The sequence below is a fragment of the Varroa jacobsoni genome, unplaced genomic scaffold (assembly GCF_002532875.2).
Source record: "Varroa jacobsoni isolate VJ856 unplaced genomic scaffold, vjacob_1.0 contig01620, whole genome shotgun sequence".
Classification (NCBI taxonomy): domain Eukaryota; kingdom Metazoa; phylum Arthropoda; class Arachnida; order Mesostigmata; family Varroidae; genus Varroa; species Varroa jacobsoni.
This window is the reverse complement of record NW_019214664.1, coordinates 34,946-55,894: the sequence shown is the minus strand read 5'-3', so window position 1 is coordinate 55,894 and position 20,949 is coordinate 34,946. Positions and strand designations below refer to the sequence as shown.

Below are 20,949 nucleotides of genomic sequence, written 5' to 3'. Positions count from 1 at the left end.
ACATTATTTTAGTTAAATGTAAGTTAGTTTTTCCTAAAATTAAATCACAGTACGATCACTTAGTAACTAGTTCAAATAAATCTAGACAAAAGGTACATCAAGAGTAAAAATACAACAGAGAAAAATTGTTACATAAATCCAGCAAAAATCCAGGAAATTGACTTCTTCTACGAACCCTTCAAAAACGTCGTGTTTATCAAAGCTTAAGAAAAAATTCAGCAACAAACTGCTAAAACGTTAACAGTCTGGTATCAGGTCTGCATTCGTTTCAAACTTTCGTCTTCCGAAACAATTATTGTAAGCCATCTGACCTCCAAACGGTCTTTTAAAATAGGCCGACACGTCTCATGCAAGATGTCCGACTTTTCTGTGAGCTTCCTGAGGGCCATTCGGCGATCTCTCAGCGTGAGTTGTTTTGCTCTTGCCACATTTTCGTCCGTACTCGCCATGACAAGTTGTCCTTAACGAGGGTTGTCTTCAAGGCTTTTTCGACCATCGCGAAACCTTGATATCACTTCTACACCCGACATTGAGTCATAGCTTGTTTCCGAAAAGCCTTCTGTAGCATTGGCATCACTTGTGAGCATTTTATGTTGTTCTTCGCACAGAACATAATACACGCCCTTTGGTATTCCATTTTTGTTGTACAATAAAACAAAACACGGGCCAAAGTTATTCGAAGCAAAAGTTAAAGCGCCTGAAAAATATAAAGCGTTCGCTCGAATGCTCTAAAATATGGCTTGGCAGACGAATAAGCGAATATGGCATCATAAGCTGGGTTATGGGTTGACTTTTAACCCGAAAATTTGGGCATTTGATTCATACTTTTTTGATCCAGTAAGAAGTAAATTCTGAGTAAACATGGCTCAGAGAGACGTCGAATCAATATTTTAATACAAACTATAGCGAATTAATATATCTGATAGCTGAGCAACCGATCTAGTTTTATATTTGTATATGTCTCTTATGTTCAATCCTTTTCATTGTGATCGTTAAATATATAATGCTTACCACGATTAGCAGAAAACCAAGAACGTGGAAATACGTCGAAAAAATCACTCTTTATGAAACAACATTTTCGAAAGCCAGAAAAGGTTTCCTCCCTTTAAAAATTCGCCTATAAAAATCAATTTCTGAAAGCGACCTATGTTTTCAAGAAGTCGACAGAAATCATAACTTAATTCATTTTAAAGGGGGCACGTTTTATCCTCATCCAACTCTTTTACTTTCCCTTGGTTTTGTTTCATTTTAGCAATTTGCTCCGTGAAACTATGTTAGTATTGGATTCGTCTCATGAAGTGGTTCCTACTTTTTGTAATATTATTCAACGGCTATTTTTCTTGCCGAATTCGGCTGCTCGTTCAATTTGTTGGGGCAGCTACTTCATTTGTAATGACTGAACAGTTCTTTCTCTGGCAATCCGCTAGCGTATATCAAGCTCCTTCTTCCTTTGCCCCCTAATTCCATCAACCTGATCATTTGTTACTTGATTTGCTTTCCACAAACGCCATTCTCCCTTTAAATTCGATCTTTTCAAAGACATTCCACTCTTTGTTACACTTATTGCCTTCCTATAATTCTTTTGTTCTATCATTGTCTGACGGCGACATTCGTATCGTTGCTCACCGGATTCGCTCAAAGCAAAAAAGCTTGATTCCATAATTTTTTGATTAAGACGTGTTGCGGTTCACTTTTTTCTATTCTCCCAAGCCAAGTGACGTTCTTTATTTTTTTTAGTATCTTTTTTACGATTCTTTATATTTTTGCTTAAACTACTACCCGGATCGTTTTTGATCTCATCAGATCGCGATCAGTTTCTTGCACAGAACGTCAAGCGAGATACTCATTATCTATTATATTAGCGTCATTTAGCTACGGATTATATCCGTCGGGATTTCTGTAGAGGCTTCAATTCTAGAGAAAGGATCTAGTTTTTCATTACAACTAATGCTTATAAAGAAGGAAGGTTTATAAAAACATGTAGGTTATGTGTTGAAGATATATTAAGATAAGAGGAATCATAGCTGAGAAAGGCCACTAGCTAGCATTGAAACAAACAGAATGACTTCGAGAACTTGCCACTGAGTAGAAAAATAAATTGTTCTGGAGGCCGTGGCTCGATCTCAAGTCGATCTCAGCGTTCATGCTGGCATTTTCATAAAGAAAAACTGTGCTGCGAAAGAATAATACCTTTAAATATTGTTATGTTTTATCTGCTGTGGTGCCGTATATTGGTTTAACCAAGACCTCTCAGCCTGGCATTTTCGATTGGCCTAAAGGACAGGCTCAATCAGCTGTCTAATATTCTGAAAAGCTGTAGCTACCTTTTTCAACGGTAATTTATTTCCTGAGCTTTGATGTTAGCAACATTAGTAGCTTTTGACTGTAGCAAATCAGAATAAAACGAAGTTTTTTGATATTGACTATCTCAAAGACGCTAATTACCTTTATTATTTCGGAGTATTACCAGGCCACTTTCGCCTAGTTCCTGGAACAACTGATAAGGTAATTTGATTGTTATAATTACTTAGTCATTTTTTCCAACCCTTCCTAAATAATACTTTCAAGTAACAAATGTTTATCACCTAAAAATAATGCAGTAGAGATGACGTTCTTTTCCTACTTTTTTTCAGTTGAGAGATCTTTCTTCGACTAGCATGACGCACACCATCTTTTAGATTCGTAAAGCAATGGATTTCAGTTCAGTTCTTTGTGACGAGCTTATGTCCTACATACTTCCGATATACGTTGTCTCTATGATACGTTCATTATGCATGGTGTCCTGGCGACATGTCCTTTTGAAATAAAACGCGGTCTTGGCATCATAATAATTAAGCAACGATGAGAAAAAAGCTGATCCTAAATATTTCGGTGTCCACACCTGGCATTATGTTTTACGATTTCAATACTTCACAATACTTAAAGCAATTTTCAGCAACGTTTCTTTAAGCTAACAGCGTTACAACCTATTTTGAACTTGTCATTTGCATAGATAATGAAGTGGCGATCTTTGCTGACTGGCACTAGATATACATGGTATACACGGTAATTTGCACATGGTGATTTATCCAGAGTGAGGTTCATGTATGCTTTAAGTGGCATCCTAGCGATACGCACTCTTTTGCGTTATATTACATTGTTTCTCCAAAGTAACACATTTAATCTACAAAGGAATATTAATGCTAGAACGGTTCTGCGTCAATTTCTTGCTTGACGATATCTGCCACTAGCTGCAAAGGACTTTTCAATTGCATATCATCCTCAGCGGTTTCAACATCCGCAGCCTTTTCAGATCCAGTACTTAGCGGGCCGCCAGTTATTGGCTCAGCAGAGCGTTGCTTTGATGCATCGATGAGTTCGTCAGAACCAGCAGGGACATAAAATTCTAGCGGCGGGTCAGAGTCTGACTGGCCGTTGTAATTATCCACAGAGTTATGCTTGCTCATGCTGTTATTACTATCTTCAGAAGCATTGGTAGCCTCTTCCGAAGCTGCTTGTCTTTTTAGTCCCGTCGCTGATTCGATCTGCTGAAATCCGGCTGGTCCCACGGAGGTGACTGAGGTCACAGGTACAATAGGTTTTAGAGGCTTGCCATTAGCGAAGACGACAACACGCGGCGCCGACTTAATGGCAGAAATCTTTGTGATCTTGGGGCCTTCCGTTGAAGTCATAAACCGCGGTCGGATAACTGGTCTTCCGTCAGTGGTTCTACAAAGCCTCGGTGGCGCACATATCCGAACAGGTGAACTGCTATCCGACTTAACGTATACCAGCCGAAATGTGCCGTCAGCCAGAGGTATCTTCATTGGCCGGACAATTGTCTTAAAAACCTTGGTGTTTGGTGGTGGTGCCATAGACTTCGAGGGTGGCGACTTCTCCGAATTAGAATTCGAATCTACTCCTTCTGCTTTCGTAGGACCTTCCTCTGCTGTCGCTGCTACTGGCGTCGATATGGATGGCAATGGAGCTGCTGAAGATGAAGTATCTGTAGAAGATCTTGACGTAGTGGAAGCTGCCTTTAAGCTTCGAGTCGAGGGTCGCAATCGCATTGGATTTGACGCACGTGCCGCTTTTGTTGGCAACTCGGAGTTGTTTGTCAGCTTTGGCAATCGCGGCGGCAGATTTGCTGTGGTGGCGCCCTGGGCGCTGCCAGCTAAAACCAACTGATCAAGATCTGGATAGTAACGTTTAATCCCTCGCAGTCGGTTACCGGAACGCACTTCAGAACTACCCACAACCACAGGTGGGATGCTGGGCGGGAGAGTTGCTCCCTTTTGGCTCGGTAGAAGTATGGGTTCTTTTTTTACTTGGACTTCGTCGAGCAGTTCCTCCTTCTGTTGAGAAATACCACAGAAATACATACAAAGCACAGATGTTCAGCTAAGTAAACGCCTTAAAGAATGTTTTTACTGTTTAGATATTGTAGAGTTTTTAGGAATGAAAATGTCTATATGGTCGATTTGTTGAACCAGTTGTTATTCATCAGCGGGTGGCGGATAATGAACGGCTAATTAATTCTGAATTGATTGAATGCGAGACAAAAGACCCATAAGCGCACATAATTAAACACACTATATTAATATGTATTATAATATATTATAATTATATAATAACAATACGCCTGCTCAGATAACCTTGCTGCTGAGACATGCAACATATACGGGCAAGCGTGATTGTTATGACTAACTGTAGAAAGTGCTACTCTTAGAACGCCGCGATATAACACAGCAACTCAATACTAATACAATGCAGTGCAGTCCTAAAAGACTGCAGCGTTCCTCTTAGAACAAATTAAAATTACCGATGTTCCAGCCAGTCAGTTACAGTCCTCTAGTATCTTACATGTACATGTTTGTCGGCTGCGGAAGCGTATGTCTCCCTATGTATTTAATATTATAATAACTTCACAAAGAATGGGCAAATTTTTATTAAATAAAATACGTCTTGAACTGTGCGTTTAGCCTCGATGAACATTACAGATCTCGCACAATATTGCATGCTAACCCAACAAAGCTGGGAATCTCTTTAGGAAGAAAAACGATAGAGACAACGCATATATTTATAAAATATATGTCGTATTATCCCATATTGTTCCAAAAGTCTGCCATTTAATAAACCATAGATGAAAGTTCATCTCACACTGAGGATCTACCCTGCGTCTTAAATTAAAGTAATAAATAAAAATACTGCTTTGATTTTTGCTTGAGCCAAGTTAACCTGATCAACATTTAACTTCACGTAATGTCATGAGTAGCGTCAATCTCCGGTTGCAAATAAGAGAATATTAGTGCTTTGAGTTAACACGGTTTTTCGGTAAAATTTAGTGCAAACAAGATTTTGCCGATACCAAACTAAGCTATCTATAACAGTGTATCTATTTCTACAACACATTCACGTACATATTTTGCAATGGGAAAGTGTGTACGTGGACCTCAGAAAAACAGTGAATTTCAGTTTCTGTCTGATTTTTCAATGCCGTCTGTCAGAATGGCGGAAACTGCCGCACGTATTCGCGATATCTTACTTAACGTACTATTAACGCAAGAAATGATGCGAAATATACATTTGAATATTTTGATTTGAATAAAAATTAAATAAATATTTAATGTCGTCGTGATTAGCTTATTTTCACCATGCTACTTTTGTGCTGTATGTTTAATTTTATTTACAGTAGTTCTAGCAAAATTTTGCCAGTACTGGAAGACACTTCAATAATTTTAGAGGAAGAGAAAAGTGCGTGACTTTTTTTTCAGCTGACTAGAGTTTAAGGAACTAAAAAATATCAGGTTCATTAACAACAATGTGATCATTTCGTCATAGATTGGCTCACGCTCAACAGTTATCAACGATAATCGAATAAAAAGAGTTGAACAGGCAGCATACTAAGCAACTAATTGAATAAGCACAGGGCTTCAATAAAATGCTAGCTTCTAATCAGGGCAGATAATATCCCACATATTCATTTATAAATAGCCACTATATGTTAACATAGCATAATCATAAACTTACCCTGGGCTTGATGGGCTTTCCCGCATTAAACAGCACAGTAAATTCGGGATCATCCTTTCCCCACGTCCGATCAGCAATATGTCTTGCTCTGAACGCCTTCAACATTTTAACATTCATAGCATCATCGTCCCTAGTCGTCTGTAGAGGGGCTCCGGCGCGAAGTAAGACAAGTGCTCCTCGAAGGTGCTCCTCGACCTGATTGAGGTCTACCTTACGATCCACCTTCACACAAAATTATTTCAGGTTTAATGTCCACCACTTTAGCCGCTAAGCATTCATTTAGACCAAACAAAAGGGAGTGGTTTAGCTAGCTAGGCCATATAGGCCATATCTGTTTCGACTATATATGTTTAATCTTTCAGATGCCACCGTAATGTAACAGTTATCCTCCAAAGAAATTCAATTCTGAGGTAGATAAGAAGCAACTTTCTCTACTTAAATGGTAACGTATTCGAATGTCTCACGGCTCACACCCACGGATCCTGGCTTCTTTTGCTAAATAAGCTAGTCGCCTACAAAATCATGTCTAAGTTAATTCGTACATAGTAATGTATATTACCAGTTCAGATATGAGATATAGTCAATAATGTTCCGAATCTAGCATTTGAAAAAATCCGTTTATCTCAGGCTGATTACTAATACACGTCTGGGTAACACTTGACGGTGCAAGAGGTTTTTCGAGACACAGTCATGTGTGATATCTAAAGTTAGTTTTTTTCGCATAAACACGACGTGCATTACATGCCAAACTCATTATATTTAAGCCCAAGTCGATGATCATGTTGAGATCCGCTATAAGGGTTTCTTATTATTTAAACAAATATTACGATATATTTCTGTACTGCCTTTTCAACATCCTGACCAGCTACTTATATAGTACCTTTAATAGTGAGACAATCTCCTCCGCAATTGGCAAAACATTTTTCAAGCGTTCCCGATGGTTCAAACGATGAAGTCGGCGCAAAGCCTCCTGCAAGCCAATCGTATTTTCGGAAAGAAAAGGGTCGACCCAGTCTGGGCCTGGGCACCCCTCACGAATAGCCACTGTATGAATATGTTTGCACATTTTATCATCGTACATAAATTTGATGCACGTACAGCCATACCTGACCAAAAACAAGCAAAGGCAAAACAAGAGATTCGCTACCAAAATGAATCAAAAAGGCTTCACACAAAAATTTGTGAACTGCAATATTGACATTTTAAAAACTCATAAAGCACTAGCATAATAATAATACTAATAGTATAAATAATACGAATAACTTCCCTCTGTCTCTCAGCTTTGACTATTAATGATACTTATGTTTACATTTCAGAATAGATAGGGGCATTACATGAATTTGCGTCGATGGTTCTCTTTATCAAGGTTACCTGTGTGCACAGACGCCACATTCTTGACACAGTTGCTCACATGTTTCATGTGGTGATTTTCGTGGATAAACAACGGTGGTATACTGGTATTTGTTTTCCACTGTCTTTCGATCAACTTCATTCGACAAACGATTCATGTGGATATGCCCGGTAGGGTCGTGCCGCAACATTCGCATATTGTCCATCTTCACGCGCACGCACATATACAGCAGTGACACCCGAATTATTAACAACGAGATCACTTTAATGATGACTTTTACTTATTTAAATGACACTTTTACTTATTTAAAAAACTGCTTTAATAAATAACACAACTAGATTTTTGTTAAGAGTAGATGGCCGGTGTCAACGTGATCCGTAATAATTACTTTGACGAGAAACAGAATTTTACCGTTCGTGTCGAGTAGAAAACAATCTATCGTTTTATGACGAAATCATAATAGAAGTATTTTACGAAAAACGTTTTTTTGCAAACATCACAATTATACAAAACAGCGATTAGAGAGTAGGGCTTTTTGTGATACTTACAGGGACAGTTTTGTGGTCATCAACACCATGTTCTTTCGGTAAATGTTGCAGCTCAGTCTCAAGAGACCCCAGGCGTTCCAAACCGTCTCGAATCATCTGCACGAGGAAGAGCCGAATCTGGTCGACATTGTTTGGGTCGTGCTTAATCTGTTGCCCATCGAAGAATCAATTTGAAAGATATACCATAATTATGACCATAGAACAGAGCATGTCTGTTTTTTTCTATATCAATACAGTTGGATTGCAGGATAAGATACTTATTTTTTGATATGAAATTGCATCTAGTATACTAGATGCTTATTTTGTCGCAATGAAATGTTTGTGAAATGATCTATTTTGTCAAACTATTTGTCCAAATTTTATTCAAACAAAATTGATCCGTTCATGGACAGAATCAAGTTTTCAAAACAGTAGCTGAGGTTACAGATACTTTACGTGGATTAAGTTGTCTATAGAAGTAAAAATATAATTTGCTTGCAGATGTTTAAGTCCTTACCGGAACATCAATCGTTCCTTTGCTATCGCTGAGATTGAGAACAACCAATATACGTTTTAGCGTTTCTGGGTCCATAATAACACTACGACTCAGTTCCTGACCAAAGTAATTTCTTGCTGCTTCGGCAGCAATGGCCCGCTTACGATAGCCTTTCTCCACTAAATCTTTAATCCACGCTTTGTGCTCGGTAGTTAATCTACAAACAGCAAGGTATTATTTAACGCCTGTTACTGAAATATAAATTTAGACTTTCATGCTCTAGACACATAGTATGGATGCTACTAACTATGCGTGAAATAATAACATCTGTTGTATGAAAATGTTTAATATTTGCAGATACGGTCTGTTAAAAGCATAGCATATTTTGTTGGAATAAAGGTTCTTCTGTCATTATTGATATGAATGAGATGACTCTATTTTGTTACAAGCTGAGGTAGCTGTTTAAGTCAGGCTGGCATACCTGACATCGAGAATATTAGGTGTATGGCCGATATGACTCCTCCAGTAAGTAACAGTAACTCGGCCGTCAACCTCTCTAACGACCATGGCCGCTGGGCATTCCACTCCGAGTCGTTTTCTGTACGAGGTATGCATACTGTATTCGTCCTGAGTTAGCTTTCGACCTGTTCGGCAACAGCTGAATACTGCATTTGATTTGCTGTGTGTCATCCCCATGTGCATAGTAAAAGTAGACGTGTCTTCCTGTTCGGTACGAATCTTCCATTTTTTGAACGCATCGTACGTTTCGAACTCGTGTCTGAAAACCATTTAAAGTAGTAATTGTAGTAGTAATGCGGTAATTGTGTCCCTAACATGTAGTTTCTTCACGTTACACACACTGTACGGCTACCTAAAAATACCTAGGTTTGCACAACAGAGATCTAGTGACGACCATTCCTTTGTTTTTTTGCCTATAAATTTTGATAGATGCATTGTCAACACACTCTGTGCATTCCAGCCGGGTGTCATGGTCGTCAACGATGTGACGAACCAAAGCCTCGTGCGTGACCATATCAACACGACAGAGTGGGCAAAGCTTCTCCGGTGCCTGAATCGACGCCATACGTCGTCCACGCATATGCAACCTCATGTGCGCATAAAGGTTCGGTCGAAACCCGAAATGATGATGGCAGGATGGAACTGGGCATCGGAATACTGCAAGTGGCAAAAATTAAGTCGGGGATGAATGTCAAAATTGCAGGCCACATATCGTGGACTACGAAGGTACCTTTGTGAAAGTAAACGTTACAGCATTCTAACATGCAATACTACAAGTGACTCAAGTGAAAGAAAACAGATCAAATAAAGGATAAAAACCACTGTATCTAAAAGAAAAAGAGTGAACAGAGAGAGAGAGAGAGAGAGAGAGAGGAAATGAGCTGGAAATTGAATACAAAAATGCTCTAAGTAAATGGACTCAAGTATTAAGTAGCTTTTATATAATAGTTTCAAAATCGGTAACATCCTCGTCCTTAATAATGTTTGCGTTCTTCTTCATTAATAGACGAGAGCACATCATTTAAAAAGAGAAACGTATCGATATACTGTATCTTCTTGAAATTCACGCTAAAACAAGGTGTTGCCCAACTTTTTCTCACCTCTTTTGCTGCCTACTTCCTCCATCTTGACTCTTTTAACAATGTCCATGTAATTTTCCATAGTGATAGGCGTTCTGTAATTTTGTGGTAATTTGTCACAATGCATACATTCTTATTAAACACGGTATTTTATATTTTGCGCTGTGTTACATAAAATAGCGTCATATCATAATATTCTTGAACACTCTGTGCAAAAAATTTCACTATGTTACAACATTATTGCAATTTACTATACATCGTCCATCTACTTTTAAGATCTTATTACGAATGACATCCAGTCTGCGTCGTGTCAGGGGACGTTTCAATCTGTCTGTATGCACGTGGAACCAAATCTTCTTGAATTTGTGCCGTTGGCAACGGAATTAAGGACAACTGGTTGATTAAATCCCTGTGAAGAATAAACAGATAGTACCTATCCACTATTTTTTTTATATTTTATTAAACCATCTCATAGCAAAAATGCAATATAATCCCTGGCAAAAATAGAACAACATACTCAACCATCTCCTGTTTGCTCTCATCAAAAATCATCATTGTAGTATCGTACTCCTCAAGGACTTTTTTCATTGGGCCAAGCGGTGGGGCAAGCGTCGCTGCAGCCTCTTCAAAACTTGGTGGAGGTGGAAGATGTACGTGCGGTGATGCCGGCTGGGGTAAATGTAATTCAGGACCGTGATTGTGGAAGTGTCGCCTACAAAGCATGTTAAGAAGTTCACTGACATGTACCGGACTACTTATTAGAATTCAAGGAAGATTTAGCTATACACTTTGAATTTAGCTATTAGCAATAGTTCGCCCATTCTCAAATCCAGCTAAGAGATTCTGATTCAGGAATTCCCACTAGTAATAAAATATTAATTCTGCAAACGCTTACAATATTACATGTATGTGCTTCGTCCATGTGTTCTACCTTAAGAGGAAGACACCGTTGCTGTCAAGAGACGCCGTAGCTTTGCACGGATCAGCTTTTCGGCGAGACTGGGAGCAAACAAGCTTGAATCCGTCCTTGAGCTTTTCTCGGGGTCGCATCAAAAAAGGTCCAACACCCCTGTGAGTTAAGGGCTGTCCATGTGAGGGGCCTGCTATACTGAAATTCCCTGCAGTTGCTGAAGAGTCCAGCAAAACTTCGTAAGGTCCAAACGCATCGCACCACCATTCGCTGGTCCGTGAACCACCTGGACCTCCCTCCCATCTGATGGCACGGTAAAACATTGCCATAACTGATCTAAGGAAATGATAGTACGAGCTGTCGAAGTAAATTTAGTTCCTACAATACAGATCAATAATATTAATTGTTGACTATCGAATCAATGAGCTACAGTGGCACTCCCTTCCTAGTTCTTTGGCAGCTAGTTGCAATAGGTAATTAGTCATTTAATTTTCTGTTGGCTATCTTGGTTACTTTCCTCATATAGAGTATAACTAAACAAATGATGTTGAGATATGATGAAAAATAGCTCAGAAGCCTTACAATATTAATTTATTCGTTTTTTATTCTCCAAACTACCGAATTATATCACAAGAAATAAAAGGACGCTTATCTGTTCAACAGTTAAAATGATAGCGCATCAATTATTTGCTTTGATTTTTCCTCAAATCTAGATGCATCTCATTTATGACTGCATAGAATACATTCAATTGTGACTCTTTCAACGTACTGCCTGTAAAATATTTTTCTTGATTTCACCTATTCGATCAATTTGTGTGCTATAAATAATGCATAATAACTTGTATTTGAAATTTATTGCATGTTGATTATGATAAATATTATGATTATTATATTATATATTATTATTAGTTTATTAGTATGTTTGCATGATATGCCACCTTTATTATCTACATATTCATGCCTTTTGCACATGCTCCGATTTTTCCGATGCAAAACATTCATTTTCATGCTCATCGTTTTGAATACTAACCTTAATCATTACCAGAGACAACTGTACGCAAGTTCTATTTGCTGAAAGTGAACCCATTGCACACACAGCTGTCAGACCAACTGAAAATCTCAATCTGGTTCTTTACTGTCACTTAGCTGCACAACGCACAATAGACAGGAACTTAAAAACACACAACCAGACTTTACTACTGACTTGTGTTTGTCATACTTCATAAAGTGGTGTTGCATATCTAACAATTTCTGTTTAAAAAAAATCCCAGTTACAAAATAAGTGCAAGTATAGTTCCCAGAGTTTTTGTTCATCTGAGTTTGGATGCGAAAGATTTTTAGGATCGTTCTTCAATGCTTGATATCTGTCTCTGGTCATAATCAACAGACATGCAAATGAGTACTGTCCGATCTTATTGCCAGCATTCTACAAACCCCCATTCCGCGACCCCGGTTTCCGTGACAACGGTAGCTCTAGACGAATTTACCATTTTCCGCGGACGAGAGACGAGCGCGAATGTCTGCATCTTCTCACAGGCGAATTCGTCCTTCTCATTTCAAACGTTAAACGAGCGAAATTCATTCAACTCACCGCGTGAAAAGGGTGGCAGCGGATAAAGAGGAGAGACGACACTGAATGAAGTTACAGCTTCTTAACCAAGCACTGCTCATCTGCCGGATAGAAGCGTACCTCTTCGCAGATGATGGACGCCCACTAAAATCTCTCGTAGCAAATGAGCCATTTATTCGTCGTCGTTATAAGCTCTTCCCTACGAGTGGTTTTCCCGTTAGGCTCAATATTTAACAGCGCTCATCTCGCCACCGTTACAAGATTGATACAAAATCTTACACTCAGCTGCGACTGTATGCTACCCTGCTGCGGTCGGATGAATGCATTAGCCGACTAATCGCCGAGTGTCGCGCGTAATGGAACGGGGGCGGGCTATTGAATCTCAAATATTGTATTCTTCGGCAACACCAATGCGTGACAAATTTCATCATTTTTGTATTTAAAGAAAACGTGTTATATAGTTCTACTTTCCGCTTGACGTTGAAAGGTACAACATGCATAATTAAATAAAAAAGCACTTTTCGCTTTTATCAATGGCCGTGAAGAATGGAGGGAAAGTCCTACAGGAAAATACAATATAACAGAAGTATCTATGGTCGTGTTTTTGTAGAATAAATCTGGCAATGCTTCTGGGATTACAATTTTGACAAGCGGTGATTTCGATGCGCAGACTCACATGCCCATGTCTAGAGATCTGAACGAAGTATCAAGGGACTTATACAACGAAACTGACTTATACAAAAAATCGGAATGTTCTTATTAAACAAATACAATCTTTAGGTATTTTGATGCACAAAAGAATAAGTACTATTCCCACCGATTCGTAAACATTATTATAATAAGAATAGAGAACACGAGATTATAAAGTTAAAATCAATTTATAGATTGACTGAACAGAATAAATTGAACTAAAATCTATTAGGATTGAACAATGCAGCATCATATGTTCGCAATCTAAGACGTTTGCATAGAACCAGTCAACATACAAAATTTTGCTCAAACCAGTGAATTCTTGACTAAATTAAACAAGTTCAACTTTAATACGTTTAAGTTGCAAGTATACGAATTTCGTAAGATGAGATGACACGTGGTTTAAAATATTTACATTTATTTTCTCTGTGGTTTACATAATGTATGTTACTTCATCATGTGACTGGCCTCTACGCCACCTTCCTAGCTGTTTACTGCTATCGCCTCTTTTTTATGCTCTGTTTTGTTATATTCGTCAAATTCTTTCCTAAAAACCTTTTCTACTTGACGCCGCAAATTCCGTTTTTCTTCGAATCCATTAAACTAAGTTTATCATCTTTTCGCGCTTCGATAAATTCATCTTTGTGGAGTGCTTCAAGCTCTTTCTCCGTGAGTGTGGTACCCTTTTCACGCGCTACCTGTTCGGCCTCTGAAGAGTCAGGGTCGAATCGCAAGCGATCCTTTTTCCAGACAAGCGGCTCAAACTGCTTCAGCCGACTTCGAGTTAGCTCGTTCGATGGCGTAGTTTTTACCTGCTTGAGAAACTTGTTTATTGTATAGGCCTGTGAAGGATAGTGAGCACGGTCCATAGCGATGGCTATATTCCGTAGAGCTTTTTGGTTTAAGTGAATATCGCGCAGTTCACAGTAGCTGAGCAGGTAGGCAAGGGTACCTATAACAACGAATGGGTAGCTTTAGATACACGAAACGGCCGACTTATACCGAGAATTGTCGTAAGAACAATACAACTGAAGGCAACAATACAGGTGTGCATTATTATGGTGGTACATTATTATGTATCTTTTCGTTCTGCTCTCCAAAAATACGTTTCCGTCAAAGAATGCTTGTGACACGTTCGGCTTATTTATCGAAATGAAATATGTAGTTGGGGTTGAAAATACAGCCCAATCAAATGCTCTTGTCCTAACAACGTACTGTAGGAATCCGCTTACAAATCAAAGAGTTAGTCGTTTCATACATGAATCATACCCAGGTCCCTGCAGTTCCACGTTAAAATACAATGAGACTTGTACAATGACAGATAAAACCGGTTAATATTTGTCAGGAATTTGTATATGGATTGCTCAACTAACTTGCTTTGTGTTGCCTAGCGACATTAGTCACCAGCGTCGACATGATCACTTCATTAATGGCGTATTGCTTTTTTTCTATATCTTTGATGAACGCCTTGATCTCTTCGTCAGTCTGGGCCCTCATCGCTAAAATGCCATACGTAATGATATCCTTCTTCATGTTGCTGAAATCGCACAAAGCGACAACCATATTTTAGCCATTACAAGACATTTTTTGATGTATTACGCTTAACGATAATTCTGCAATGAATGACATTTATTCACATATTTATTTAAACATATTTTCACTTTGTGTTCACTGCAAATTTCAGTTAAATTCATCAAGTGGATATTGCCTCGCGCCCGAAGCGACTACTACCGACAATTAGCATGGGGTCTGAGAATGACTAGGGAAGAAAAATCTATATGAGAAACGGTAACTCTCCAGCGCACTACCCATGTTCAGTATCTGTCTCTGCATACATGAATTACTGTATAATTTGAGTTGGTTTAGGCTAACCAGCAGTTTCGTCCAATCTCAATGGTCCTGACCTTTTACACCATATGTAGTTGGCTGAAGCCAAGACAGAAGTCAACCGCTTATAACGGTACTTGCTTTAAAAGCTAATTTAACAAAATTCAGCCAGCTCAAAAATAGAACAGATTATTCTGACAGACGAAAAAAAAAATGTAAAATGCTTTATATATACGAAGTACGAATTCGTCTAGCAAATAGGGCCTACAATGTTAACTAATAAAGGCTAATTAGGCTAACTAAGGTTTTTAAATTCATAAATTATGTCATTAACTATATGCTATCCCAAAAAATGAGCCAGCTCAGACATGAGTGCCGTTTACTATGACTATGCGTTTCTGTCATATCGAACTACATTTACCTTTCGTTCATCATTTTTATCACCTCATCAACGCATGAAAGCTTCGAAACTATGCATTTTTTCAAAAGCTGATTCCAAAAGCCCACGTCTAGTACCGTTCTATCCAACGACCTGACGAACTGCATTAGTTCCTCTTCATTCGTATAAGCTTTCAATAGGTGACTATACGTGACCGCTGAGGGTTCGACCTGTAATCAAAGGGAAAAGATATGGCTACTGAGAACGACGACTAGCCTACGACGTGCAAGAACACCATGGGCAAATTTATAAAAAAAAAAAATAACTGTAAAGAAAAAAACACGTACGCGAAAGTAACTCATACTGGAGAGAATGCCTTTGGGGCCACCAACTAAGAGTAGGCGTTCTTCAGACGTTTTTGGCACAGTGGCAACCGCCACTAGCTGATCCTTCAGTCTGACGTCTAGAAGACTTTCTCCAGATGTAATCAGCGTTACCATCGGATCTTTAAGTTGACTCTGCCGGGCATCATTGAGCAGCCTTGCAAGACAGGAACCAAAAAAAAAGGACAACATTTTTTTAAACAAAAAAAAATTGCTAAATGACAATTTGTTTAAAATGGAATTTCCTAGATGCGTCTTATGAAAGTTGTTTAATATCTGTCCTTTTTTTGTACCAGATTATAAGTTATGGCCATTTAAGTATTAAAGTCCCGAAACAACTTGCCCACAAATATCTATTCGAAATAAAGGAATGATGTGATATAATACTTTGCTACAGTTTACAAGAGGGCAAAATTGAGAAACAAGAATGTAAAGATAATTTGCGCTCACGGCCTCCTAGAATTCCTTGCTGATATTATAAGAGGGCCGAGACTCAATAATCTCTTCCTCTCACCCTACTCGCTCTCTACCTCCCTCCCTCCATTCCTCCGAAATGTGTTTATACATGTATATATAAATGTCTTTGAACGTTGAAAAACGTCGTGTCTTATAACGTTCTTTTTGGTTAAGAAAATGATCTTTGATTACCTCAAAATCTTGAAAACATACTTATTTAACAAGCTGATGTCGTCGCCACAGCCGCACTGCTGAGCAGCTGTTAGCAAATGATTGAAGGTTGTTGCGTTTGGCCGAATCCGCCTCCACAGCATGTGACGAAGCACTCGAACTGCCAGCACAAACCCTATCTCCTTGTTGGCTATACAGCCCATTAACAGGTGATTGTAAGTGTCGATCGTTATGGCGTGCCCCCGGGCAACCATTTCATCCATGAGCTAGATTACCGCAGAGATATAAACAACAAGAAGCAGGCATCAGACATTTTCAAAAAGACAAAAATATAATTAAAAATAGGTCTATATAAAAATAATATTTCAATTTTAGGGTTCACTCTGTTATTTAATGCTATTAAAGACTGATTCAATGAGTTCAAAGATGAAATATAATAATTATCTGCTACAATGAGTAACATCAACAGTTTTGTATAATGTTACTTATATATACATATATATGTAGTGTGTATCAGAAAACCAACCCGAAAACAGGCGTCACAATCGCCTTGTATAGCGAACGCCTTCATCATCGAGTGATAAGTTACTGCCGCGGGACGCCAACCCTGTATTTGTATCTGTAAGTAATTTGCCAAGTAGATCCACACTTGCTCAGATACGAATGTATTATGTATATTGTAGAAGGTGTGAATATAAAAGGGACTATTAATAAAAGTCAGCCGAAGTAATCTATACAAAATGCACACTAGGAAACGGAGTTAAACATTATAAACTTCTCAATGTACGATAAGCTAAAAGAAACGCGTACATTATTAACTGTCCAAGATTCTATAGAGCTGTACCCCCGGTTATATGTAACTGAATAGTGTACGTTTTGTTGTTTTTGAAGGCATTGTTAAAAATTTGCAAATGCTCTGAACTCTGTTAGAAGAGCCGGGGTACTTGTCAATAGGCGAAATATCTAAGACATCTTTCGTAATCAAGCACAGTACTTGTTATTTACCAACTTAGTTTCATTCTCTAGTTTGGAAATCAATAATAAAATCCAAACATTGCCTTAATTCTAATCACATTAAAATTTGTTATGGAAGCTATTTTGGTATAATTATATAAATAACAGGACCCTATGGATATTAGCTGACTTCATTCAATACTTGCGCTACCTTTTAACGCTAGGCTGGTCGAAATACTAATGATAACTAACCTGCTCATAAAGATTACGGGCCTTTAAGAGAGCAAACGACCGATTTTCGTCGTTGTTTGCACAGGCATTAAAAAGGCTTGTAAGAATTGCAGAATTTGGCCGAATGTCTCGTGCGCGCAGATCCTGTAAGTTGAATTTTTTTGGTTGCGACAATCTGTGCGGCAATACCCTCAAATACTATAGATGACACCATAAACTATTGGTATTTCTTGTAAACGTAATGAGCTCCAATGCTTGTTGAATATTTGAAAGATATATATATAAGACAACAAGTTATCAACGCTAGCTTTTTATCATTACTTGCAGCAAGTCTCAGCCCCTTTATCTTAAAAAGCGGTCATACATATCTACAATAGCAAACGCTTAAGGTAAATTACATTTTTGTTCTTACACTTCTTGATTAAGCAAACAGGCTATAAACGTTTAATGTATTATGACTTTGTGATGCTTGTAATGGGTGTTATGCCTAAGAATATAAAGAACATCAAAATACGTCTAACTAGCCAAAATAACAGGAAATTCAATTAATGAAAACCATTAACTGTTTTCTTTTAGTTTATTAGTATATATGTTACAATGGTCAACTTTCACATTGTCCATATGGCGCATGTGACTTTCGCAGTAAAAATGATCGCCATTTTACCACTTCGCTATAAGCCCACTCGTTTCTTTCTGGATGGCTTTGTATTTAGTATATAACAAGTCCTTAGCGTCATCACCTATCCATTCTTCGTACAAGAAATTAACATCTACGTCCGACTCTGGTATGCAGGCATTTTCAGTCTGACTTTTGCGGAAAATCTCGTGAATCTTTTCGAGAAGCTCTTTACCGTTGCCCTTTTGCTCAAATGGTCGCAGTTGAGCTCCTCCATTGAGGCAACCTGAAGGACAAGCCATTACCTCTATAAAGTGATATTGGCAGGTGCCACGTTTGATTCTTTGTACAATGTTCTGAATATTGCGAAAACCATTGCAGATGGCAAAGCGTAACATTACCTCTTCACCACGCTTAAATAATACTTCAAGAAGGTCTTTGTTTTTCAATGCTTTAAGTTCGCATGTCCTTTCTTCTGCAAAGAGCTCCTTAACGGCAGACGTAAAGACATAATCGCAGAATCCTCCTGATCCGCTGCCTTCGTGCTGGTAGCAGCTTTCGAGCGAGAATGGTCCTTCAAGTGCAGATCGTTCACTGAACTCATTGAGCTCCGTAAATGCAACACCTTGCTTACCCAAAAGCTCTTCGATTTCGACTGGAGTGACAACACAGTCCACATCCCTACTCTGCGTAACTTCGTTGAAAAAATCGTCTCTTGAAGCTTCAAGCTTTTTGTCGAAACAAGGCATCATCGTTACGTGATAAACTTTTGATGGCTCAAGTCCCATTTTTTTGGCCAGCAATGTTTTCACATAGCGACCCATTATCTGTTGCGGTGATCGAACGTGGCTCATATGCGGTAATATTGTGTCCCCGTGAGTTTTTTCGATATAACATACGAAGCCTGGGCATGCTGAGCTCAAGATCGGCATACCTTTTCGCTCCTTGTAACGCTGTACAAATTCCTTCTTTGTCTCGAGAAGTGTGAAGTTCCTTGCGAATGATGTTTCTATAACCTCTCTGGCACCTAGCTTCTTGAAAAACGTCTTTAACTTTAGCCCAGCGCTTTGATATGACACGTCATATTTAGCTGCAAAAGACGCACGCGCCTGAGGAGCAACAGATACGACAACCTGACGGCCATCGGGTTGCGATAAAACTCTTAAAAGTTCGTCAATGCTTTGCTGAGTGATGAGGACGCTTTCCGCTGACGTAATGCACCCGCTGCATGCCAGACAATCGTTAAGGGTTATGCCGACTTTTTGCAGTTTGGTGTTCTCTTCAGGCTTTATCAAGGCATCGCTTGCTGTGTCCCCTATACGTATCGAGCCGAGAGGCCTTTTGGGCTTCTCTACCTCGGCCGGCTTTATACATTCCTGTGATGGCGTGATAAAGTCATTAAGGTCGGAAATTTGCAAAACGGAGCTGAAACCACCTGACGCCATCGCGTCCAAAGCGAAAGTGCACACGAGTCCTTAGTTGTTATACATGCATTGAGTGCGGTAGATCTTCCTCTGGACAACTGAACCACATGGCATTACACAAAGCCAGCGTAGGAAGTGCAGAAGGGCCCTTTTTCATTATTATCTAATTTGGAACGTTCACATTTACATACGCATATAATATAATTAATAACCAATAGTTATAACTGAATATATATAGTATTTCGACAGCTAAGTCTTCTACTGATCGACTACTGAATATTCTACTGATCGACGGTTTCACGAGAGCTTCATATCAGAGAAATATGCAATATTTACTCATCGTGTTGCGCTCTGTTTTTGTTTAGATGATGCTGTGATCTTTACCTGCACGCGAACAAACGTGCTGCGAATTCGTTCTTTTTTCCATCTGTTTGAAAATGTTTGCAGTAAGTTGAATCAAATATATCCAGCTATGACGATTAATGTTTAGCATAATTCGATCGGTTACAGTAAGCTTACCCTGAAAATTTTGAATGCGAGAGCGGTGTGCCCAGTTCTGCCAATGGATGCTAACAAAATACTGTAGATACTTCTGTCAGGAACTTTTACTTCTTCGTAGAAATACGTGGCAGCTTCCGATACCTTGAAGATCCGCAAGCAAATATGTCAGACTCGATTTAAATTGAAACTAAAGAAATATATTGATATCATTTATTTGTAAACAAACGGATTTTGGTTGCGCATGATAGTGTATTATCGGACCTTTTTTTCTTTGAGAAGCTCAAGTAGTTTTCTTTTATGTATGTTCTGCCATTTATCGATATTTTTCCTGAGTTTAAAGGGTTTTAAGATGAGACCGGAGCAAAACCTCCTCGCGGACGAAGGTCCACTAAACAGCTGATAGCATGTAACCATTATGTCGTTGTAGCAATAACAGGAAATAATAATTCCTTAATGGTGGCTGAACGACCGTTGAAGGAGATGAATTATTTCTTTGGGTATCTAAAAATCCATCAACGCAGTTACTCCAGACCACTTGACTGAGTTCTATCGACACAAATATCGGTATAGCCTGATGTATTCGATGCTTGTCTATACCAACAAAACCGTACACGAACTGTTGGATAGTACTAGTCGGTTTGCTGACGAACACAGATGTAAACAGCGCATGTTAGATGTCGGGAGCATTTCTTGACGTTTCGTTGGTGAAGACACTAGGATACTCAAGCCCTATCAAAAAAACAATTGCGATAACCCTACTCCACAGATAAAATACGAGGTTATTCGGAAGTTCTTCGAAAAATGTCTGCCATAGTCTAAGAGCAACACATAGACGTTCGGTTATTGCGCGTAAAGG

General features: G+C 38.8%; 3 protein-coding genes across 5 annotated transcripts; all 3 read right to left on the bottom strand.

Moving 5' to 3' along the window:
* Positions 1-2,706: 2,706 nt before the first annotated feature.
* On the bottom strand, positions 2,707-12,950 carry LOC111272112 (uncharacterized). 3 transcript variants are annotated; one of them, XM_022853342.2, is made up of 12 exons: positions 11,922-12,950; positions 10,913-11,269; positions 10,499-10,693; positions 10,003-10,076; positions 9,349-9,559; positions 8,865-9,161; positions 8,405-8,600; positions 7,909-8,055; positions 7,381-7,565; positions 6,890-7,115; positions 6,010-6,231; positions 2,707-4,334 (listed from the first exon to the last, which is right to left on the bottom strand). In XM_022853342.2, exons 2-12 carry the CDS (start codon positions 11,218-11,220, stop codon positions 3,183-3,185), a joined length of 3,213 nt encoding a protein of 1,070 aa, XP_022709077.1. In that variant the 5' UTR covers positions 11,221-11,269; positions 11,922-12,950; the 3' UTR covers positions 2,707-3,182. The 3 variants fall into 3 exon arrangements, with proteins under 3 accessions (XP_022709077.1, XP_022709078.1, XP_022709079.1); XM_022853343.2 differs by having other exon boundaries at positions 12,379-12,949; XM_022853344.2 differs by having other exon boundaries at positions 12,483-12,949.
* A 370-nt stretch (positions 12,951-13,320) lies between these two features.
* On the bottom strand, positions 13,321-20,931 carry LOC111272115 (pentatricopeptide repeat-containing protein 1, mitochondrial). The gene is made up of 9 exons (XM_022853353.2): positions 20,355-20,931; positions 20,112-20,234; positions 17,574-17,696; positions 16,894-16,986; positions 16,410-16,633; positions 15,705-15,897; positions 15,400-15,587; positions 14,525-14,688; positions 13,321-14,103 (listed from the first exon to the last, which is right to left on the bottom strand). Exons 1-9 carry the CDS (start codon positions 20,505-20,507, stop codon positions 13,712-13,714), a joined length of 1,653 nt encoding a protein of 550 aa, XP_022709088.1. The 5' UTR covers positions 20,508-20,931; the 3' UTR covers positions 13,321-13,711.
* LOC111272118 (cytosolic iron-sulfur assembly component 3) lies at positions 18,111-19,962 on the bottom strand. Its single transcript, XM_022853363.2, has one exon. The coding sequence runs from the start codon at positions 19,611-19,613 to the stop codon at positions 18,213-18,215; it is 1,401 nt and encodes a 466-aa protein (XP_022709098.1). The 5' UTR covers positions 19,614-19,962; the 3' UTR covers positions 18,111-18,212.
* Positions 20,932-20,949: the final 18 nt, after the last annotated feature.